This window comes from Strix uralensis, chromosome 1 (genome assembly GCF_047716275.1).
Source record: "Strix uralensis isolate ZFMK-TIS-50842 chromosome 1, bStrUra1, whole genome shotgun sequence".
Taxonomy (NCBI): domain Eukaryota; kingdom Metazoa; phylum Chordata; class Aves; order Strigiformes; family Strigidae; genus Strix; species Strix uralensis.
In genome coordinates this window covers 152137237-152161750 of record NC_133972.1, presented here as the reverse complement: position 1 = coordinate 152161750, position 24514 = coordinate 152137237, and the positions used below count along the sequence as shown (strand labels likewise).

The 24514-nt window shown below is 46.9% G+C and overlaps 1 protein-coding gene across 1 annotated transcript; it reads left to right on the top strand.

Moving 5' to 3' along the window:
- The first annotated feature begins 4519 nt into the window (after positions 1 to 4519).
- Positions 4520 to 23418, top strand: RRM2B (ribonucleotide reductase regulatory TP53 inducible subunit M2B). Its single transcript, XM_074885814.1, has 9 exons — positions 4520 to 4659; positions 9462 to 9617; positions 11311 to 11427; positions 12339 to 12472; positions 13535 to 13629; positions 15981 to 16114; positions 19293 to 19397; positions 20498 to 20611; positions 21094 to 23418. The coding sequence occupies exons 1-9, from the start codon at positions 4606 to 4608 to the stop codon at positions 21244 to 21246; spliced, it is 1062 nt and encodes a 353-aa protein (XP_074741915.1). The 5' UTR covers positions 4520 to 4605; the 3' UTR covers positions 21247 to 23418.
- Positions 23419 to 24514: the final 1096 nt, after the last annotated feature.

The following is a 24514-nucleotide window of genomic DNA, read 5'->3' as shown; positions in this document are numbered from 1 at the left end:
GTCACCACCAACAGCCTCCCTTGCGGTTCTGCTGCTCCCGGGGAGCCCTAATTCAGCACACCTCTTCGGCGCTCTTAACACCACGTCAAAGATTGTTCAGCAGATCAGTGGTAACCTTCTCGGAGGAAGCTTACTGCTGTTCTCCTTCAACTCCCTTTTTCTAGTGTTCTTACAACCTGTGGATCATGTCTGTGTGTGTGAATCTGTAAATGCCATTCTGAGCTTCTGTGTCTGTACTCTTCGCTTCATTGACACTTGCGTTTCTCAGGCTTCCTCTCTAGGGCAAACTACAGATACCTAGTTTAGTAGCTTTGATTCCCTTTCTCTTTTCAAGCTTCGTATGATTTGACTGTTCTGAACTCTTCAGTTTGCCTTTTTAATAACAGGTCTGCCGGAATCGAATAGGAAATTTTGCAAGTCTGGATTAACTGGATTTCAGTGCGTGTGGCATCTGCTTATCCTGAAGTCTGAATGTCCACGCACAGATTGAAATGTGTAGGTGAACTGGTCATGTGAAAGCTTCAGTGACTATCGGGAACTCGCAGTGCTAGAAGTTCCCCCATGGTCTGTGTGGGGAGGACACGAACAGGCTTCACAACTGGAATCTGGACTTCATCATGGTGTAGTCCTTGCCCGGCAGCACTTCCTAGCATCATCAGGAGCACTGATGGGCCTTTTCCTAGTTGGAAATTGCTTTCGTGGTTTTCATTTGCAGCTGTTTGAATATCTTATTATTGAGTAGATTTGCTGAACTGAGAAGCGCAGAGGGCTTTTAATTTTTTATATGTCTTTTAAGGATTTTCTATGGAGTTGTCTTTAAGAGGATAACTTCATGTCTTGCTTGAAACACAAGCTTGTGAGACTTCCCCCCCCCCCCCCCCCCCCTTTGTCTATGGCTTGCTTAATACAAAGGTTTTTTGTCTTTAAATATCACCACAAGTTACTATTACAGTAATATACCGTTTAGTACAGCAAGCAGCAGATTGTTGCTCCCAAGTGTTTCGGGACTTCTTTCCATAATGGTGAAACTTTTCACTATCCCTTGTCCAGTGACAACAGCAGCTAACATGAGTGTGGATGTTTGAATACTATAGTCATGCAAACCTATTGGAAAATAGACTGCTGCCACAAGCTCTGATAAGGTTTCTCTGTGAGGAGAGTCTTTTAAGAAAATAGTTGTTTTGGACATACTGAAATTAATCATAAATTGATTTTCATACAGTGAACAGTTTTAAGCTGAAAAAGAGGATTTTCACTTTCTTATAAATGAAAATTCTTCCAATTTACCTGAAATGGCATTCTTCATATAAAAAATGGTATTTAGAAAGCATTTTTAAAAGGCAGCTAAGTATTCCCAACATAAGTAAAATCTCTTGGGGGAGGGAGGGAAGAGGCATTGTAGTTCAAGCTGTGATGATGTGATGACTCCATTTTGGCTGCCTTAGTAGATAAAATTTTGGGACATACTTTGTATCAGTAACTTACTTTGCCTTGCCATGAAAGTGTCCTTTGCCCAAAAAGTTGTAATTGATGTGACTACAGATTACATTTTTTCATTGCTTTTATTATTTTCAGAGCTACTAAATGCAGCATGAACTTGCAGGTAGTTCTCATTCACATCTATCCAAAGGAGAATGTGGACAAGCTGCCTTTTTTTTTTTTTTTTTTGAGTTGGATCAAAATTACTCCACTGTACATTTGGAATGCAAAGCTGTGCTAGTAAACCTGTAAGGCCTGGGTCTGTCCCACCATGTACTAAAGGTGTGTGCTGCTGGTGCTGCACCTCCCTTAATTGTAATTAGCAGAGCGAGAGAGCTGTTGTGAAGCCACAGGCCACCCAGCCGGAATGCCTGTTCTGGGGTGCTGCCTTGCCGCGGGTCTGCTCCCCTCCCTGCTGTGGAGTACCCTGCACCTCCAGGAAGTGCTGCCACGCTTTCAGGACGTGACAGTGGATGTTATCCAGTGGATCAGAGTCCCTCCCCATGCAGAAACACCTCCTCAGCTCCTAGCGCTATGTTGTGAGCAAGTGCAGGTGAGGGACAGTGGGGACCGGGGCAGGCCAGCTGCCGCATCACCAGGCAGTTAGGAGCTAAGGAACAACCACAGCTTCCACCACCCATTGGAGAGCTTGTTCTAAAAACGGCATTGTACAGCTGAGTAGTAGGAAATCTTGCAAAATCATGCATAATGCTACACTTCATATGTATGTTTATTCTGCTTGTAAGCTATTTTACAGTTCCACAGTGCTTTTCTGTATTTCAGTATCACGTACATGATGTAATTAATTTATATAAAACAAAGTTAACAGAAAGTTGGTGGATTTTTGTGGAGGTGCAAGAACAGCCAACTGCTGTTTTGTTAATCCTTGTGGTACATTTCCTTTGCGGTATTTTTCCTTTGTATGTTAATCTTTAGGTACCATGTAAGTAGATATTTGCTGTGCATTTATAAAAGGGCAGGTGTGACTTTAAGTTATCCCCAAATACTTGAACGCCTTTCTGTTGCTAATTATATTAATTTGTGGTAGTTCTTAAACTTTGTCAAATATTCATTGGGACAATCCATGATTTGGGGAATTTTGAAACAGCAGCCAGGATAATTAGGTTTAGGGGCTAAGACAGCTGATAGGTAGGTCAGTGTTCTTTAATATGATTTGTGTGCTTGAGTTTTTGGCCCAGAAACTCATGTCTCCCTCAGTACACTCTACATTACACACACCAGTGGGTCAGCTGAGTTCATCACTCAGTGTTCTTCTAATCGTTTGCTCTGGACAAAATAGTGGAATCCCTGGTATTTGGTACGCCAATGAGTGGAGCTGTTGTAATAACACTCGAAGGCTGGTAACAGCAGGTGTTGTTAGTGTAAAACCATCTTTTCTCATTTACTGTTTGTGTGTTTCTGGTGTCCTGTTAGGAACTTGCTGCTTAGGCATGTGCTTCTGCTCCTCAGAAATCTCACTGGAAGAAAGCCAAAGCTGTTCTCATGCTTAGGACCAGCATGGTTGCCTCTGCCACACAGATCTTGCCACTGAACCTTCCTCACCCCCTGCCCCAGTCAGGTTTGAGCTCCTCTCACAAGGTGTAAAAAAGCTGCAGGACACAGATACTGTTCAGAAGAGCCCAGCTGGCCTGGCTTCCACTTCCCATGCTTGGGAAACAGGGAGAGGGCAGGTCTCAGTCACTCTGTGGTGGCCAGGTGACTTTAAAAAAAAATTGGAAATTCTTAATGACAGAGAACTAACACCACTGGAGGTTACCCTTCTGGAAAAGGACACCAGAACCCCTCAAAGACCATACCTATGCATTATGTACCTTCCCTGGCTGTGGGGTGCTTAGGGATGTCTGGCCAGCACTTGGACTGGGGAGCACTGGGCAGTGATCGCAGGGTGGTGCACAGTGTCTACACACTTGTCTCCCTTGGGGAACACCAGGCTTCCAGGTCCTCCTCCTCCTCCTGAAGGGCCAACCCTGGGCTCTGGGGCATTTGTCTTGGCCTCTGAAGAGTGGCTTAGTCCTGCTTGTGTGCTCATAAACTTTTAATTTCTCACTCACTGGTGTTTACTTTCAGATTTGTGTCTTTGTTTTCAGGTCTTCATGACAAACCAGGCCGTACCCAGTGGGTGGGACTTTTCTTTTTCCTACTATTTGATTGTTTTGGTAAATGACCTCTTCTACAGGAAGGGGGCCCGAGGGCCTGGCCTGCTTTGGGATGAGGAAGGAAGAGGAAACCACTGAACTCTGATGGTTTTCAGCTCTGGATGAAATCTCTCTGCTTGCAAGGAGTGACAGACGTAAATGTCAGTAGTACTGTCACTCCTGGTGTTTGCACTCACAGGCCCCTGCAAGCACTTCCAGGAAATACACCTCTGTGTCTCTGTTATGCATTACTGGATTGTGTTCTGACGTCTGTTATTAGCTCAGGATGGATTTAAAAAAAGACTTTTTTCTTACAGAGGTTGCTCTTTCTTGCACACTTTTAGAGTGCCCACCTGTACCCTGCAATAGGCACTTCAGGTTGTCTCAGTGACAGCTATCTCTCTTCAGCTCTGTACACATTCTTCAGTAAGTATTTACAGCAAAGCAGTAAACTCCCCTATCTTCCATTACCGTCTTTCAGAGGCTGCCTAGGATTTTCTCCTAATTTTGGGTTGTTGTTTCTTTTGGTGCTGGTGGTTTTGGTTTTTTCCTTACGGTGTAAGACTACCAGTTGCACTCACTGCCCTACCTCCCTCAGGTTTCTGTCTCCACCTCTCCGGGCAGCAGTGGCGGCCTGCAGCCCAGGGCCGGCAGCTGCGGGCGCTGGCTGCCCCGAGCCCAGAGGCCGGCTCCGGGTACCCACTCCTTCTCCCGGTCCCGCTGGAGACCGCGTACGGCCGAGCCCTCCGCCGACCGGGGCCCAAGCGCGCGGGGGGCGGCTCCTGCTCGCGGCCGCCTCCCTGTGCCCGGGGCGGGGGCCGGGATGTGCCGCTCTCAGGCCGCGCCCAGCCGCTGCGACGGGGCTCGGGGCCTCCGCCGTCCGCCCACCCCGGGGAGGAGGAGCGGCCGCGGCCCTGGCCGTGCCCCCTTCAACTGTCTCCGCCCTCTCGCGGCCCAGTCGCCGCCGGCCATGGGCGAGCGGGGGGGGCGAGCGGCCGTTCAGGAGGCGGCGGGGCCGGAGCGGGTAAGGCCGGGGCCGGAGCGGTGGGGCCCCGCGGCGGGTGTCCCGGGCGCGCAGCCGCCGCCGCCTGGCGTGGGGGGACCCGCTCGCCGCTGGGGAGCGGTGTCCTGGGCGTCTCGGGGAGGCAGCGCGGACGGTGGCAGCGCAGCCTTGCCCCGCCGCTGTGGCATCCCCGGCCTTGTGGGCGCCTGCCCGGCCGGGGCCCTGCCCGAGCCGCCGGCTCCAGCCGGGCTCCAGCCGGGCGCCGCGGCCTCCTGTACCGCCGAGGTGCCTGGCCGCTGCTGCTGCTGCTGCCTCTCGAGGCCTCACCCGGGGAATGCGGGGCTGGCGCGGAGGGGTCCCGGCCACCCCGGCTGCGGTGGCTTCACCCCCACCCGCCCCGGGGGTCCGCTGACAACCGCTGCTGGCGGCGCTTTGGATAGCCCTGGCCAGGGCACGGGGCCGCCCTCGTGTCCTTGTCCCGCTCGGGTGGGTCGTACCCTTCGGGCACGGTGACCGCGGGGAGCCCTGAAAATACACCTGCGATGAATAAATACAGTCAGCCGGGACTCGGGAGCCAGTCTCGGCCAGGCCCGGGAGGCCTCGGGTCGCCTGGTGCAGGGCCTGGGCAGCGCCAGGCCCTGCGGCCCCGTGGGGCTCTGGGCGTGCAGAGCTGTGCCCGCCTGGGGCCGGGAAGGCAGAGCTCGTCCCTTCTGGCCCGAGCTGCCGCCGAGGCCGGCAGGGTGTTGTCGGGTGGCCCTGGCTTCCCAGCCCCCGTGGACCAGGAGGGTCTGACCCCGGGAGGTGCTGAGCTCCATTCTGGGTGCTCCCCGGTGCAACCCTGCGGAGCCAAGCTGAGGCGTGTGAGGGTAAAGGATCATTACGCAGAGAAACCCACATGGTCTTCCCAAACCTTTGCGTCTTGGCAGTACTCAAGTTTCCAAAAACTGAGGCATTAAATACAAGCCTAAAAAAATGCCTTAATGTTTCCCTCTGTGAACAGTGGCATGTTATACCCACAAGGAAGGCAGGCAGGCAGTTGTGCTGTGCATCCCCTCGGGCGTGCAGAACCAGCAGGTGTTGTGCTCCTCAGCCGCTGTGCGGTGGAAGCCGTCTCTCCCGGCTCTGCCAGTGATCTTCCTAGTCACTGCTCGCGTGGCCTGCGCTGCCCAGCGCTGGCCTGGAGCCTTTGGGACCTCGCGGGATGGACGTGCAGCCTCTTACAGGAGTGCAGAAGGGCTCGTGGTCACATACCATGATGTGGTATGTGCCACATCACAGCGCGGGTTCTGCCAGCGCCTTTTGCTTTTTCCTGGCTACAACTCATATAGTGCATGTAACTGACATACTCGCACATGTAGCCTAACAGCCATTGCTGTGGGGTGGTGGTTGTATGTGTGTATATATGTTAATTGTTTCCTAGTTTGCTGAATTTGAAATTAATGGAGAGAGCTTCGGTACCACTGGGCAGTGTTTGTCATCCCATTGGGTTTATTGTCATCACCAGAATAGTTTCTCTCTAGCAGTTGCAGAATAACTGGGATATGAGGTATTGGAGTGTGTCTAGCAAAGGCCTGATGATTACGAGACTGGAGCATCTGTTATACAAAGAGAGGCCGTGAGTGCTGGGGGTGGTTCAGCTGGGAGGAAAGAAGTCTCCGGAGGATCTCATCAGTGTGGGTAAATACTTGATGGAGGGAATAAAGGAGATGGAGCCAGGCCCTTCTCAGTGGTGCCCCGTGATGGGACCAGAGGCAGTGGGCACACACGGAAACACAGCAGGTTCTATTTGCTTGTAAGAAAATAGAACTTGTTTATTGTGGAGGTGGTTAAATGCTGACACAGGTTGTTCATAGAGGTTGTGTAGTCTCCATCCTTGGGGATACTGAAACTTCAGCGAGACATGATTCTGGGCAGTCTCCTCTGGCTGACTCTGCTTGAACAGGTGTTGGGCTGTTCCCACCAGCTTCAGCTCTTTTGTGCGTTTGGCTTGTGTTGTCTGAACAGGAAGTAGCATGTTCGCATTATAAACGGATGCTCTTCATTACTGTGGTGAGCGTGGACTGTTCTATGCACCATCATAGGATTAAGGAAAAGATCCAGGCTGCAGACTGAAAGCAGGAGGTGTATTGGCCTAAGAACTGTTACGTTCTCCAGCTCCCCATATCCCTGCCAGTGCCTTCTGGGGCCAGGAAGGGAGGGCTGGGAACACGTTGTGCTCCTTCAGCGCAAGGTGGTGGTTGCTCTGAAGCCCCGGCAGTGATCAAAGTGTGCTGTGCATCCATAACTGAATGAGAGAAGGATCTTGCATGAATTTTCAGCTGATTTGTACCAAGACATGTACTGTGTTAGCAAACAAGCTAGGTAACGAGTATTACTCTGATAAAAGTTTGGCTAGGAGGAATGGAAACCAAAATGGAGAGAGACAGGACTGTCTCATAGCCAGCAGCTGCCTGCCAGTTTGAAAATGGAGCCTGCCTGTGAAACTCCTCTCCACCCTAGAAGGGGTTAGGGGAACTGGGAGGTAGGTTGAGGGGGAGGTTCCAGTATGGTGTAGTCTGTGGGCTGACCATTCTGTTTTTTAAACTTAAAATACCTCATCTCTTTTCCTAAAAACTTGTACCATTTTCCAGTTCTGTGTGGTGATCCTTCTCAGGGTCGTGCCATCACTCTGAGTCTTTGGCACCTGGAAGCCATCTCTGCTTTCCTGCCATCAGGGCTCTCCAGAGCGTACACACTGCTTCACAGGCCTTTTCTTCTTTTCTTGCCTTTCTGTCTCACTGTGCAGTGACAGTATTTCTGGTGTGTTGACCCCTCTCTCTGTGGCCTGCAGCACAGCAGTGGTTAAAGGCCATTGGAAAAATGACAAGTGCTCCTTGTCTCAGTGTTGGTCTCCAGTTTTCCTGCCATACTGGAACTTTGTTCTTCCTGTGTTCCACCTGTACACTAGGAGTATTTTTCAAGTATCTCCCTGCATTACGGGCCCAGCATGCTGGCTTTTGAATGGCTCAGAAACATCAAGGCTGAGGTTAGTAACTGCTAGTTCACCTTGTTAGGCTAAAATAAATACTTGGGAATTGTCCCCAGGTGATACAGAAGGCTCAGGAAAATGCTGGGCTAGCAAGGAAGACTTTTGCAGTGTTTTCTTTTTCGAGGATGATGGCTAGTGCAGAAGCAGATGGAGTTGCTAGCTGCGTGGCAGGCCCTGAGGTGTGTGCTAAGGCAGGGTGCCGTCACCTCTGGGCCCAGATTCTGCCCTGTGGCACTTCCAGTGGGTTACTGTAACCGTCTCTGCGTCCTGGGAAATATGAAAGGTCTTGCACTCTTGGGGCCTTCAGCAGAGACTCTGCAAGATGATGCTGGGAAATTTGTCTTGTGTAACTGAGTTATACTTAAAAATATAATAAAGTGGTAAAATTTTAACCCAGAACGTGCTTCCTAATGTGTTTTCTTCGTGAGTCCGTGGCACGTATGCCAGCTATGCAGTGTGCACGGGTGTTTGGGTTTTGTTTGTTTTTTAAATGTGAGTAGAATTATTTGTTTGATGGTGTTTTCCAAATTGAACTAAAGGATTACTTTTTTTTTAGGTGAGTGGTTACAAGCAGCCTGGGTAGGGAAAGGACTTTGGCACCTCCTAGGAGGGTAGAAGCAATGGTATTCGAAACCTTTTGCTCCCCTTCCCTGCTCTATTATATAGAGTACCTCGTACGCTGCCTGTGGTTAGTTATCCTCAGTGTCGGTGGGATCTCAGAACCGACCCAGAAAGGCATCCTGCTGACTAAACATTGATCAGTGTGAGTCACCAGCCCTTCTGGAGAGGTTGCAGCATGCTGTCCTGACAGCTCTTTGCAATGGTTGTCTTCAGTAGGTGCTTAGTGACGTGCCTGGCAGGGATGCTGTCTGCTGTTGATCCCAGGAGCAGATGTCCCCAGCTGGAGGGGAGGTGAAGGCCCTGCTCATGGAGTGCCCTCTCCGTGCAGCTTCACTGGTCTGTCTCCTAAACGTCAGCTGTCCCCACTGCTGCCGGGCTGGAAGCTCTCCGTAGAAGAGCTGTGTGCAGGCATTCTCCATGTGCCTGCGCAGAGGGAGCAGGGTGGGGATGGGTGACTCCAGGCAGGGGTTTTCCTGCTGCCTGCTGTTGGAAAGAGAGGCATGTAGCTTTGTATCAGCACTTGAGAGACAGCCCCCAGAGCAGCCTCCAGACCCACGCTGGTGTGCAGGCTGCCTTCTGCTCACTGCAGGACTGCATACATGAGCCTCCATGCAGAGACTTGCTGTGGCACAGGGCTGTTCCTCCACCAAACAGGATTAGTCTCTGTGATCTTGTGGCATTTTTAAGAAAGTCCATCCAGGCCCCGGTGGTTCAATTTAAAGCGAATGATTTGGAGGTAATCGGGGTGGTGAGCCTTGCAGAGCTGTGCTGGATGCAGGCTGGTGGCAGTGTGCATATCTCACACGTATCTCCCCATGTGCCATACCACAGCAGCTGATGTTGTCTCCTGGGGCAGATTTCCTCCTCGCGCTGCAGAAGGGCTTTCTCTTTGGCACGCCAGCGTCGGGTGCTTCCTGACGCCGGTGCACCTGGGAGTGCTGTTGGTGTGAGGTGCTGGTGGAGCCGGGCAGACAGGCAGCACTGCCGTCGCGGCAGCGGGAGCACAGATGGAGGGCGAGGGGGCAGGTACCCCAGGGACAGGCAGTGCATCCACCCGAGGGGGGCAGGTGAGTGTCTGCGTGACATGGGTGGCTTTTGAAACACACCTTTGGGATATGGGGAAGAGGAGGAATAAGTAACAGCAACCTTAACAAGAACTGTGCTTTATCTTCAGAGCTCCTCTCCAACTGCTGCTGAAAATGGCTTGGATCCTGATGAGGAGCCTCTTCTCAGAAAAAATCCACGCCGCTTCGTCATCTTCCCCATCCAGTATCCAGACATATGGAAAATGTATAAACAGGCTCAGGCCTCCTTTTGGACAGCAGAAGAGGTGAGCCCAGGGGCCAGTGGGTTGGCACTGGAGTGAGGTCCTGGTGCTTCCTTCCTAGCTCTGCTGCTGGCTTCTCTGTTGTAAGGGTTGGAGCTAACTGCATTGAATGTGACATGCCTGCACCAGAACAGGACTCCCTTCATGGACAGTGGAAAGAAAGCTGCTTCGACAGAGCAGTTCAGCAGAGCTGGTTTAGGTGTTTGGTTTAGGATAACGTGGAATTGTATCCTGGGCCGCTTCTCTGGTTATAGAGGGAGCCTAAGTCAGATAGCTCTGGTTTGTGGTCACATATCTCCTACCCTGCTGTGGTCTCTGTACCTGCAGGGCTGTGGTCTCTGTATCTGCACAGCCACTAACTCCTTGCCCCTGTAAGATGTTCTGGGTAATTTCATGTGAATGCTGTTCTTTAATGTTAGGTACCTATTTTCCAGAAGGATCGTGATAATCAGGGACACTTGCTAAAAATGCTTCTAATCAACTCCCAATTACCCTGGTTAGATGCTTGGCCTGTGTTATAATGCAAGCTGTAAGTTCTTCCCCGAGGTTGCTAGTTACACAGACCTGAGCAGACCTCGGCTCGCTGTGCTTGCAGCAGTGGAGGCTTCTGAACACTGCACTGACCTGGAGAGATAACCTGCCAGCTGAGCTGTTTGTTCCAACTTGAAGCTTCTGTGGCCTTTCCTTGTTTGTGAGCAGTGATCTGCAATTGCAGAGGAGTGAGCTGAAAGCACTGGCAGGCTCTAAATAGGCCAGAAAGCATCCTGGGATGGTGGGGAGCAGCTATCTGTAGAAGTGCTGTTCTGTTGCCTGCCTGGGAGGCTTGCTGCCCTGCTGCAGTGGAAGTTGATTTAAGCTGTTAAAAGCATTTAAACATCTGCCTGATCAGCATTGCTCTTTTACTGTATTACTGCTTCCTTCTTACACTGTCCTATCATCTGTGGGTGCATTTCCAGATGAACTGGAAAGTTAACTGTAAAAATGGTTTGTGTGTGTATGTGTTTATATACACACCTATATGTGTACATGTTTATACACACACGTATACAAGTTTTTAAACCTCTGTATTTTTCACATCTGGCCCCACTTAACTGCTGTTGTGGTTCAGAAATCCCTCCAAACAAACAACCAAACAAAAAAGGCCTATGCGAAGGAAGTTGTGGTTCTCTGCCATGGCTAGAGTTCAGTCTGGTAGACGAGAGCAGTTACACAGCATTTGCCCTGTGCCATTCTGTGGTGGGATGGAGGCCAAACACCTGCCAAAGACAAAAGTCCCCTCAGTCCATCTTTCGGCATACCTGGATATAGGTTTCTTGGAGTATCAGCATTTATTTCAACTAGAGTTCAAGCGTCTCAGAGTGAGCTCTGCTTGTTGGTGCATGTCCATACTCATGATAAGAAGATACTAATACTTTTCAAAATCTGATTTATTTCTAATTCAATAGACACTGATTTTTATTTGATTACAAAAGTGTAAACTGCGAAGCAGACGTGATGTTACTGTTGCAGAGGGAGACAGCAGTACTGCAGTGTGTCTGTTGTTTTTTACAGTCACATGTATTTAAATTCTCTACATGTAAAGATTTGAGAGCAAATGCCAAAACTCTGCCTCAGTCATTTGACTGGGTTGCTTCTGTTCTTACAGATTGACAAACTCATAAAGGGCAATAACGTTTTTCTTTTTTCTTTTCATTAGGTTGATTTGTCAAAGGACCTTCCTCACTGGAACAAGCTGAAAGCAGATGAAAAATACTTTATCTCTCATATTTTGGCATTTTTTGCAGCCAGTGATGGAATTGTAAATGAAAACCTGGTGAGAAAACTTTACAGAGGGCTTGAATACTTACTAATTTTATTGGTTTATTGGCTTTTTGTTTTGGTTTTCTCACATTAATGCATAAGTTTATTAAATATGTACTTTTTTTCTTTCCATCATCTTACCTTTGCCAAGGGAAATAAGCAGCTTGTTCTGCTAGGACCAGTGTCTGAGTTTTAAACTGGGTCAGCAAGACTCCAAATCACGGACACAGTTTTTAAGCTCAGCCTTCTGCCTGGCTGTGTTGATCCACATTTCTCATTGAATTAATAGAACCCCACGCTTCTTTCCATACTTGTGTTAGATGAGAAGTAGGGAGGGATTGTGCTGTGCCATGCTCTGTATTATCCAGTTTGCTCTCACTGAATGGCATCTTAGAATCTTTTAGGGCTACAGATGGGTGCTGCTAAAAAGGTGGGGAAGTCTTTCTGCTGAAATCAGTTCTGGGCTGCAGAATGTCTCACCACAGGTTATCAGTGGTATCTCACTGCAAATGCCCAGTTTAGATCTTGAATGTCTGTAACGTGTAGAGTATATCAGTGTATATGTGCATATATTGCATGAACATGTCTTATACTGTTTGATGAACAAAAAGTCTGCGGCTTTGTTCAATGTGAAGTGTTTACTATTGTGGTATTTTGCTCCTTCTCCTCCTGTGTATGTGTGCCCTCATGCTTCACTGCAGCTCCACCCAATATGCACAGCAGATGTATTTACTTCTAGCTAGCTTGCTTTATTTTCTTCTGCACCACACCGATCCTGTTGACGTATCTGTGAATAAAGTAGGGCTGAACTACTCCCGTCCTTTCTCTGTGGTAGAGATCTATTGTCTCTCCCGTTAAGCTTAGAGTACTGTCATGTGGGACTGGTTTTACTGTACTCATTGCTGTGCTTTCTGGTTTTGGTAGGTGGCGCGTTTTAGTCAGGAGGTGCAGATCCCAGAAGCTCGTTGTTTCTATGGCTTTCAGATTCTCATTGAGAACGTTCACTCAGAGATGTACAGCTTGCTCATAGACACTTACATCAAAGATCCTCAGAAAAGGTAAACCTCTGGACGTGTTACAGACCCATGGGCTATCTTTCACCTAGTCCAGTGGCACCGTTGTTGGGCAGCAACACCAGCAGCTGTCTTCTGTTTCATACTTACTGGGGGAGCTGGGGACGGTCCTTTAAAGTTTTCAAGGCCTGCATGCCTGACCCCTAAAATGGAGAGAAGATTACTGACCAACAGACTTGTGTGAGAATGTCAGAAGGTTAGTTAATATTTGTGTAAATCTTTGATTGCAGGAAGTGTGGACTATGTGAAATGTTGTTAAAGGTTAGACAAGCTCCTTGTGGTTATTGTGCTTCTGAGGTGCTCGCTCTCACATCAGCAAAGGATCTGCCTTGGAAAATGGAGTGCTTGTGATCCAACTGGAGTTTTTAACATACACTAGTCAATGTATTGCATCCTGTCAGCTTTTTTGTTGTCAGTGCTTTCTCATACAACTTGAACTGCTTATTTTTGAAGTATTGGGTTCTTTGGAGAGCCCCATCACCTTTGTTGTCTGGAGAACTTCCTAGTCCAAATGGTAATACATTTGAAAAGAAGCACTTTTGCTTAGAGAGACCACCATGGTGATGGTCAGGCAGAGCTTGGTTTCCCATGGTGGCATCCTGTGTGGTGACAGTGGGAGGACTGCAAGGTTTCCTTTCAGGTGTTTAGCATGGGAACAGAGCCTGTGCTTGTGGGAATTGTCCAGTTCCTTTTGTGGAGTTGGGCAAGACACCGTTTAGCTCTGTGGGTAGAAAGTGGCTTTAAGTTTGAGAGGCAGCGTGATCTGGTGGGTGGGCACTCCTGGGATGGGATGTTTGAGTTTGCTTACCATCTCTGCAGCTCACCTCCTCTGAGACCTTGAGTTTGTCACTTTCTGCGCATCTGCCTCCCTGTGCCCTTGTTATCAGAGATCATCAGCCCTTTGGGTTGGGAATGGTCTCTTACTTGGGTTAGTCCAGAGCCTAGCGTAATGGGTTCCTCTGTCTGCTGGAGCCAGTAGGGATAACCAGGGCAGATTTACATAAATGACTTCTTATTTTGATGTTTTCACTTTGTTTTCTTCTGTAGGGATTTCTTATTTAATGCTATTGAAACAATGCCTTGTGTCAAGAAGAAAGCAGACTGGGCTCTGAAGTGGATTGAAGACAGAGAATCCACTTTTGGTGTGTACCTTCTTAAAAACTTGTTTCTGTTGCATGTGTCACAAACTAATCCTCTGGGAGTGAGCTGCATCCCTGGAATGTGAAATTAAGTTCTCCACAGACAATGTGGGTCTCTGGTTTAACTAAAGAACCAGAAGTAACTTCTGGTGAGAATGTATGTTTTTATCTTCAGCTAAAGCAATATAGTAATGACAGTGCCCACTGGAATCATGTTATGAAAAATGCTTCTGGGTTTCTCTGTCTTTTTGTCTTTGTACTGAACAACCCTAGTTTCTTCAGTTTTGCTTATAGACTTTGTTTTCTAGGAGTTCTGGTTATTTCTTTCAGTTGGCTGCTATTTTGTACTCCACTGTTCAGAACTGGGCAGCTGAAGTCTTGCAAACGCAGACTTTTTCTGTGTTCATGTTCATACAGACAAATTCATGCGTCATGTTAGGCTTTTTTTGTAACAGCATGACTGAGCCTGGGCAAGAAAAGATTCAAGAATCATCTGCCTCTGTTTTCTGGTTTGCTGTTGGGACTAGGTTTCTAGTTTTTGTATCTCAGTTCAGAGCTGGGACACTGGCTTGGCTTCCATCAGCAAGGTGCGGGGTGTCCTTTCCAGTGTTCTGCATTCAGCTTACAATGTTGACTCTGAAGGATGTGTTGCAGCTGAAATGAATAATGGTCAGACTTGGGTGAATTTTCTAAACCACACATCCTCTATACTTACAGAAAGTGTAGGAGATGGAGAGATTCAGCCAGATGAACAAAATAAATCTGAATATTGTTCTTTTGCAGCATCTGTTGTTAACAGCTCTTGTTTGAGTGGGATTCTTTTTGTAGCTGTAGATTCTCCTGTCCTGGAGTGTCCCACTGCCTCCCCAGTCTGGCTTTGCTTGCTGTGTGTGGAGTCCCGTCTTCATCTCCTTCATTTGGCTCCCAGCAGCGTGGGTGTGCTGGGAATCAGAACATTTCCTAACTGAAAAAGCAGTGTTCCTTCCACCCCAATCACCAACTTTGTGCATCCTAACCAAATTTTTCTAAAGTACATTTCTACTCTTCTGTGTTTTCGTCTTACTGAGAAAACTTCACCAGTTTAAAACATTTGGGGGGCCCAGGTCTCACAGTTGTGGATTATGAGATACGGTACATGAAAGTGGCTGGCTGGCTTGTTTGCTTGGTGTTTCCTTCCAGCTGGGGGACCTGGCCTGCAACTGGGTCTCTGGAGCTTTGGTTGATTTCTTAGGCTGAGGGTCCAGCCGCTGTATGTGTTCTGTGGACTCTCAGCCTCCCAGCATGCGCTCACGATATGTGGTGCTGCTGGCGGACAGTTTTTGTTTCAGCGTAACTCATTTGTATGATAGCTAGTCAGGTGGAATGTGGTAAAAACCATATCAATATTCAGTCTTGTGCTTCATTAAACCTATACTGTATGAGCAGCCTTCCTCCACTCCTCTCTAGTGGTAACCTAGGAGATTTTTGGTGTTGCCAGACAAATTCTTTCCTTAGTAACTTCTGTGATACTTGTAAGTTCATGTTGCTCTTCATGCTTTTTTCCTGACTTGAATTTCTTCAGATGAGCCAGCAGATGGCATTTGTACCTCGTAGAGGAAGTGGGACTATTTTGGTGTTGTTTTATTTTTTAAACAAAAATTCTATGCAGTTCTCACTGGGAGAAGGCACCAGCACTTAATGCAAAAGCTCTTCATCTTAGAATATACCCAAGGATCTTGTGAGGTTGTTTAAAATAGAGTACATGGAATGATGTGTCTTCACCAAGCAGTCAGATGGTCTTGTAGTCTGAAGAAATACATTCCTGTAGAGAACAGGGAGAATTGGGACCAATAATGCTGTGCTTTCCTTGGGTAAAAGGTGGGATAACATAAACAGTTATTTCTGTCTTGATGAATTATGTTCTGTGTTCTCCTACTCTTGTAAGAATATAGTTTTATGTAGATTCTCAACAAGCAGAAATTGAGGTGTAGGGTTTTTTTGTTTAATTTGTAGGAGATTGACTCTTTTCTCAGTTTTGTCTATTAGTTACACAGCCATTTTCCTGCCTTTTAGGAGAAAGAGATAAAGGAGTACTAATGTCTTGGCCACTTTGGACAATGATGTTCTTTCCCTTCTGACCTGTGGCAGTTTCAGTGGGTGCCCTGGTTCTTCAGTTCTGCTGGGGTTGCCTGTGGTTAAGTGCTGTTGCATGTGCAGACCTTGGGATCTGCTGAAAGATGTGGTGAGATACAGCACCTGGTGCTGCAAAGGGGGTCGCTCCTCTCCAGCATTGGTCTGTCTGACGCAAGTGTTGCATCTTGCTGACGAGCAATACACTGTTTTGTGTCTAACTGAAAATGTGTTCTGTTAAACAGGTGAGAGAGTGGTTGCCTTTGCTGCAGTTGAAGGCATCTTCTTTTCTGGTTCCTTTGCTGCTATATTTTGGCTGAAGAAGAGGGGCCTGATGCCTGGACTGACTTTCTCCAATGAACTTATTAGCAGAGATGAGGTAATGTGTCACGTCCTGCATGCTGTCTGGGAAGGAAAGTGAGTTTCCGGGGGAAGGGCAGAATTATATTCATAAAGATCCCATAGTCTTGACAGAGTGGCCCACCTCTGGTGGAAGGGAGGATTGGAGGGGAGATGAAGAGAGCAGAAAGGAGTGTTTGGGTAGGAACCAGTGAAAAAGAGAATCCAGCAGCAAGTAGGGGATGCATTTCTGGTTACGACGGAGCCTTTTTAATGTCGACCCTGATGGAGGCCAAGGAGGTGGTAGAAGCCTGAGTAGGTTCTCTGCTAGCCAGTGTCAGCAGCAGGGTTTTCCAGGGAAGGTGCACTGTCCTGGTAGGACAGAGGTCCTGGTTACCTGCCAGGTAACTGCAGGCCATGCTCCCTAGAGCTTCTCCTGCAGTAACCCTTCTGTGTCTGCTTTATCATCACGCCCTAGGCAGCACAGAGAAGAGACTTCCTTTCCCCAGAACAGTGCCCGACCCTGTTTCTGCAGCCTGATGGAGGAGCTGTAACTGCTGATATGTAGGAAGACTGGAGTCCTGCAAAGGAGCGGGCTACTTGTAAAAAGGGGAAAGAAGGAAACTTCTAGCTCTAAGTTACTAATGAACTTAAGGCCTAAGTGCTGCTACGTCCCTCAGCAGAAATACCTGTTCTTAAAGGAAGTAAACATAAATATTAGCGATACCCCAATGCATAATACGATCAAAAAGGTGGACTTTTTGGATTGAAGAGGACATTTGTTTTCCTGTGCCATGAAGGGAGGCAAAGGCCTGGCTGCCCAAGGACTGGTGCGGAATTGCACGGTCCCCAACTGCAATGGAGGCTGGCTTGGGCAAGGACCTAGCTAGGATGTGACTCTGAGCCTTGCTCTGCCTTAACTGCTTCAGTCAGATTCAAGTGGCCTCCTTGTACCACTCCCCATCTGCCCCCAGTTGGGGGTCCCAGAGCTTGCAGATGGCCTTCTGCATGTGTCACCTGGCCAGCTGTGGTGGGTTGCTGCAGAGGCAGCAGTTACTATTCCTCTCCATGTTCTCGCGTTACTGCGCAGTGGTAGGATCTCCAGGGAGGGGGCAGCTACGGGTCTGCATTAGAGGGGAGTGCTGCTTAGCCTAAGATGTGATGTGTCTGAGGGGCTGCATGTCAGCACACCGAGCGTGGCAGGCCACGTGCTGACAAGTGCCCTTTGTTTTCACTGCTTCCTGCACCACTGCCTGCCAGTTGGCAGCACTTGCTTACTTACGGTTGGGGCCTGTCTTTAAGGCATGGCACAACTTACAGTGCTGCCAGCACTGAAAAAGTGGAAAGACCGGTTTTGTATGCAGTATGAACATGCTAGTGGTTGGAACTTACCAGAGTTGGTCTAAAACAACAAAGAGCTTTATCATAATGGAAGTAATTTCCATGGATTAGATAAACTGATTTGAAAGGAGGCATCTTACTAGATGCCTTTAATTTAAAAGCCACTTTTGAAGAAAGTGATATGATCAGTAAGCAAAACCAAACAGTTCTTCAGCCTTCACCTTCCTGGTGTCGTCTGTTTCTGTGAGTCATCATGAACTGATCTGTTTGAGTGAGGAAGTATTTGTTTGTTAGAAGGATCACTTCTTTTGCAGGTGAATGAGATGTAAGTTCCTCTACAGCAGTGTAACCATACTTCTCTGCAGTGAAGCATCAAAAAGACTGAATTTTTCTTGAGCTCCACTGGCATAATTCCAACTGCAGAGTTGTTATGAAGAGTAAGGCTTGGTGCATACAGCACCTGCATCGAAAACCAGGAAATGCTGTTACAAAAGCAGTGGCAGTAAAAAGAATCCACAACGGAAAACTACACAAACTGTTTTCTGATGCACCTGAACAGATAAATGGTTAATGCTCAGTATGTTTTTTGAGCTGCAGGCTCTGTTTCCAGGCTGTTCTTTGAGCTGGTGCATCTCTGGTTCTTAAAGGTGCAAAGCTGCTGGGAGCACCAGTCAGTGGAGCACACCGGTTCAGGTGAGAAGCCAGGCACGTCCTGCATCCTGCTGGTGATGTTGCCTTGGACAAGACCACGGGAAGCCCAGCAGCAAGCAGCTAATGCTCTCCCTAGTTGAGGAGTATTTTCCAAATGATGTTGTTTCAGGGCTATTTCATGACCTGAAGCACAAGGATTTTGTAGCCTTTCCAAAAATGTTTTCGCTTCTTGGTTTTGTTTTGACCCTTGCTAACAATAGCACTGAATCGTCTCATAGCCCATAGTCTGCCAAATCCTTCTGACTGGTTTTCATTATGCATGTGCCCTCACGGTGCTTATAGTCTTTACTCACCACCTTGCTGTTGAGAGGAGAGACGGTAGCACAGTGCTGCTGTACTCTATCAGTGGTGGGTATGGCTGAAGCCAGAGGCTCACGCTGTAGCCAGGCAAGCTCACATAGAAACTGAGGCACCTCTTGGAGCAGCTGTCTGTTACCCCCTCAGACTGTGAGGGATTGCTTGTCTCCTGATGTTGTCTTATCCTGGCTGAAGGCTTTTCTGGAAATCTTGGGAATGAACACAACTTACTGGGCTCTGTGCAAGATGGCTGGGTGAAATGTGAAGCTGGGTTGAGAGGGGACACAGTAGCCTTAAGTATTACAGACCTATGAATGTTGTGGTAGCAAATTCCTCACAGTAACTGCATGTTGTGTGGAGAGATGACTTGTTAATCTTGAATTTGGTGACTCTGAATCGACCTTTCTGAAAATGCTGTGAGGAGAAGCAAGGGAAGAAATGCTACTAAAAGAACTTAAAACAAGTATCCCTGTACAGGTATCTCGAAGTGGAGAGCAGGTAAACAGTCTATGTTAACTGGCAGGTAGTTTTGCAGGACTTGATGTAGGACTCTTTCTGCAGAAGCATCCCTGATGGGAGGCAGGGACCCAGTAGGGCTCTGTGTAGAATCCCTCACAGTAGAGCAGCTCTCAAAAATATTTATCTGAGAAATATGTGTGCTGAGCATTATTTGGGCATAGGTGGCATGTGTTGGATTTCAGATGTTACTAACTGGCTTGTAAACTACAGATGGTAACATTAAGACTGTCAAAGAAGCAGGAGGCTAGGAAGCTTCAACCTGAATGAGGCTGCCTCAATGTAAGAGCAAACTATGTGGAGGAGGGAAAAACTGTCTTTTTTTTTTTTTTTATTGTTCTCTGTTATTTCAGGGTCTACACTGTGATTTTGCTTGTCTAATGTTCCATTATTTAGTGAACAGACCGTCAGAAGAGCGGGTCTGTGAGATCATCGTTAATGCTGTTGAAATTGAGCAGGTAAGCCTGGCCGTGACAGCATCGTGGGCAGTGCAGGACCAGTCTTATGTGCAAAAATAAACAAATTAACTTCTAAATTTGGGGATTTTATGTTTGATATTTGGCTCAAGCCTGGATCCCTGATGCGCTATACCATCTTTTCCCTCTTTCTTAATGGTGACGATAAGTCAGAGGCTTTCTGATTCAGTTGTCGAGCAACTGGGAGAAGCTGAAGCTGGCAGCTTGTTTCTTCCTTAATGGCAGAAAGAAAGAAAGGCTGTCTTATTTGGTGTAGAATAGCACAGTTCCAGTTGGAAAGGACCTACAACAATCATCTAGTCCAACTGCAACTGTCTCTTAGAGAAGAGTTTGTTTACCTCTGTCCTTCCAGGATCTTTGTCTCTCCCTACTGTATCCCTGCTTGTCCTCAGGAGAAGACAGTGTCTGTTCTGGCCATGTGTACTGTGCTGGGTTCTGACTTTTTCTGAGGTTGCTGTCAGGTTCTTTCACAAGAAGTGCTACCCATCTGCAACTACAAGTTTCTGCACTGCTGAGTGTTTGGCAGAATTGTAGTTTACTCTCTTTTCTGTTGTCATCTAACTACCGTGATGATGACAAATGCCCCAGCTTTGCCTCACAACACTGACAGGTATTGCATTGGTGCCTAAACATGTACTTGGCTGGGTTCAGCACTCACATATATCACTATCCTCTCTGATCTGTCGTTCTGTAATGTCTGGAAGCCAAGGAAAACTGAAGATTTCTGGATGTATTCCTGCTCCCACTAGTATGGTCTGTAGGTTTTATTGAACTTGGAACTCAAGCTTACAATGAAGCTTGCAATCTTATGGGGTCGGGAAGGGGGAAGGCAGGTGAGAGGGGCAGTAATAAAAAATTTTGTGCCTTTTCCAGAAAAATACGCTAAAAATAAAGGAAGATACAAACAACTACTAAAAACAGAAGACACTTGTTGAGTTTAGTGATGCAAGTTAGTTATTCAGACAACTGGCTGGGGAGCCTGGAATATCAGAAATTGTGTCACTATGAAACACAGATGTCTTCTCTCCTCTTCTGTTCTTAAATTTCATTTCCCTAAATGTTTTCTGTATTTTAACTTCTAGGAGTTTCTAACAGAGGCGTTACCTGTAGGTCTGATTGGAATGAATTGCACTTTGATGAAACAATATATCGAATTTGTCGCAGACCGGTTACTAATGGAGCTCGGGTTCTCAAAGGTAAGAGATGCAATTGCCTGAAATGCTGGCCTGCCAGGACAGCCCAGGAAAGCTGTCAGCACAAAGCGCTCTCTCAATGTGCCTGGGGAGCAGGTCATATTTAGCACTTGCACTTTCTGTGAGTGACAGCCGAAACCACAGCATTAATATATATGCCTCACTGTTTAAAAGAGCGAGAACAATTCGGGCCATTGTTTCCTTTCAGCTGCTCTGCAGGTTTGTAATGGGAAATTTATGCTGTGCTGAAGTGCTGCAGTCCTCGAAGGATAATAAGCACCTTGCGTGGGTGAACTTCACAATGGACCAAACTCCTGGCGAGTCACAGCACTAAATTTGCTTATATAGGTGTCCATAGATTCTACAGCATGTTACAGTAAGGGATGATCTAGTTTGAAAGGGGTTTGACTGATTTGTTTGTTGGGTTTTTTAAAGCATTGTTGCCCTATCAGAATCACCAGTGTAATAGTGTTTCTCTTCCTCAGGTCTTTCATGCAGAAAATCCTTTTGATTTCATGGAGAATATTTCTCTGGAAGGAAAAACAAATTTCTTTGAGAAGCGGGTTTCAGAATATCAACGTTTTGCTGTTATGGCAGAAACCATGGACAACGTCTTTACTTTGGATGCAGATTTTTGATAACTTGGCAAATGAATGGTGACTGTCTCCCTCTCCCCATCTCACTTTCTGCTGTGAAGTTGTCTTCACTTCCTCTCCTGGAATTGGAGTCTACTGGGATTTTTTTCCTGGGTTTTCATGTTGCTTGTCTGAGGAGTAAATATATTTCTCTGTCATTTAAAAAAAAAAAAAAAAAAGGGATCCTTTTTAAAAAATTTATACAGCTTTTTAAAAGGATAACCTTTTTAAGATTCCCTTGACTCGTCTGCTGTGATTGCTGTCTTTAAAAATTACCTGGGTACTACTACTTTTTTAAGATTTTGGTAGTGTTTTAAGAAAGCAAACTGCGCCTTTACCTCATGTTACAGTATTTTAATCTGAAAACCAGATGAGGTATCACTCTGTGTATATATGTTGCTATAAATTATTTTCATGGTTTCTGTTTTCATGTATATAGACTTGTCTAGAGTAAAAGCTCTTCCCTTTTGTCCTGCTGCAGATAGAGTAATAAGTGAATGTGGGAGGACATTAATAAGGTATGAACTATAAAATCTTATTAAACCCAGGGATACAGTTTGATCTCCCCATTAACCTGGGTTCTATCTTAAAACGTTTTTACTCTATTTGTGAACCTGATGGCTGTTGGTAGGAGTTTAAATCAAATACATATGATTTTTGTCTTACAGCTGTTATTGAACAGGTCAATCGACTGAATGGTCCTTGGAAAGGCAAACCTGTTAATAGTGGAGAAAAACCACATCTTGTAGTTCTTTGGCTTGTGCTGCCTCTTTTTCCCTGCTTCTCTGAACAAGTGCCTTATTAAGCAGCCTGTAGTTGCACTGAGTTGTAATCGGCATCTGACACTGGAACAGCCAGCTCTGGGAGTTGTCTGTCTTCCTTCTGTAATGCTGGGTGGTTTGATATTCTCCCCTTCTCAGTTTCACTTTTGCATTAGTGGAGTGAGAAGGCATATCATTCCAAGGTATTATCCCTTGAGGTGCTACAAACATACTACTTGGGCTGTAAGGAAGCACCAGTAATGTATGAAGGTACTTCAAGTTGTGTGTTTAATGTGAAGCATTGAAACCGTTGTCACAGAAGAGCTGCTGGAGGAAGGTATTAAACCTTTCAAAACCAAATCTTGAAGTAGTATGGATTAGCAGCATCTTACAAAGGACTGCTGTTTGTTTTTTGGTCTGTTCCAGTGTGTACATGAAAACTTTTTTTAATTTCTTGATGTCACATGCAGAGAATGGAGCGATTGAAGAATGTCTAACGTACTGCAGTGGTACTTGGAATGGAAAGGATACTCTTCGGTCGTAGGTGGATTATTTGCAAATAGATGCGCTCATTTTTTTCAAAGGTGAAGTGAATGTACATGAGCTAGGCAAAGAGTTCTGCTTTACTAAATGCAAGCGTTTTTTGTAATGTTCAGAGAGTTGTTTAAGAGCTTATATAAGTCTTTCTTATTGTTGCAAACATCTTGTGCTGCTTTTGATATGCCTGGCATGAGATGAACTGACAGCCCTGGGGTTATTGGTGATGGGGTGGTATAAGTGTTATTTCCTGGCTAGCCCAGATCAGCCTTAACCCTGGGTGCCTGAGTTCTGTGAATTAGGTCGGCTGCCTTAGTGTAGTTCCTAGTGAACAATTGTCCTGGTGTAAAAATAAGCAGCAAAACTGACTCTCTTTGTTTGGTCTCAGTAAAAGATCGTGAGTATGTAATGAGCATAGAAATGGGATGAATTTTTTTTCCCTAGAGAAGGGTCTGCATCATTTGACATAAGGCACTTGCGGAAGGCAGAGGGGGACCTGGAGAATACAGAGAAAAGCTGGAACTGATGTCCCTCACTAATGTTCTGCAACTGCAAGAGAAGTATGGACTGGTAGAGAAGATCCAGTGCCTTTTGGAAATACTGTGTTGATGGGGAAGAAAGAGAAAATGTTGTAAATGGGTCTGTTGTTGGAGGAATGGAACCTATTTTTACATCGCTAAAAGTACTATAAAGCATTTGTTTTGAGTGTTGTGAATTAAGATGAGAGTATACAGAATATTCAAATATGAAACTGCTGTGTGCTCAGGTTCTGTAAAAGTATATGAGATACCAAAGTCTGGTACAACAGCTCCCACACCATTTGTGTGTAAAATACATGTGTAGTTTCAATAAAACTTGAACGTGGAGAGGAGCATGACTTTGTTTGCTGGTTACATGCTTTCTTGTGAAATCCAAAATGATAAAATTGGGCTGTGCCAAAGTAAGTTGGTGTTCAGAGCTTTTGGGTTGTGGGAGAAAGTTACAAGTGCTCCAGACACTGTCTTGTGCTTTGTGAGTTCTTTACTTGCTGTTTCTTGTTCTTGGGAATGGGGTTTGCAGTCTAGGGAGCAAACAATATTTTTTTTTCTGGAATTTTCTGGCTCAAGGAGAAATCTTTTGGGAGTCCCTTAGATTCAAAGATGAAACACTCCAGAAACGTGATTTTGGTGTGTGGTATCTGATACATCAAGGGCACTGCGCCCTCGGGTCGGGTGCCCTGACTGCGTGGGCACAGGAGCGTGGCGTTCAGGCCCCTGAGCTGGGGCCAGCCAGGCCTGCCTGCAGCCGAGCACCGGCAGCTGGGTCTGAGCTGGCAGAGGTTCACACGTGATGGCATCTGTGCCCTTAGGGGTGTCAAGTCAGAAGTCTTGTCCCTGCTGCCCCTTTGTGCCTCCTTGAGACAGGCATGAAGGGCACAAGGCCCCTTCCTCCCCCACCAGTGCTGGGTCTTGGGTAGAAACCACGTGCCTCTGAGGCTCTGGTGGACGAGTTGGGTTTGGCTCTGTGCGTCTCACACTGTGGCCATTACGCCTAAAAAAGCTTGGTGGGGGTGTGTGCGGGAGAGAAGCTGTGATGCATCCCTTCAATAGATCATCTGTGTGCTCTGGGCTGGAGTCCCAGGCTGGTGCATGACTCCCATTATAGCCAGTGGGTCAGAGAAGGTGCCTCTGGAGGGGTTCGTATCATGGTGAAGGGCGTGTCTGCAATGGTCAGGTGAGCAGAAACCTGGCTGGTGGCTGCAAGAGGCGTTGAGGCTCATAGGTAGAGTCTCGCCTTTTAACATCCAAAACGGCCTCTAGCTCCTGCTGTTCTTCTCATTCAAGCAGACGTGGGTCCTAGAAAAACCCATGATATGATCAGCAATAGCCACAAGTGAACAGTGTGCTCTGAGCCCTGCTCTCTGGTCATGAAACCGCTGTGGAGCGCAGTAGGTCAGTGACTATTCCCAGCCCTTGCTGGGAAAGAAAAGAGTG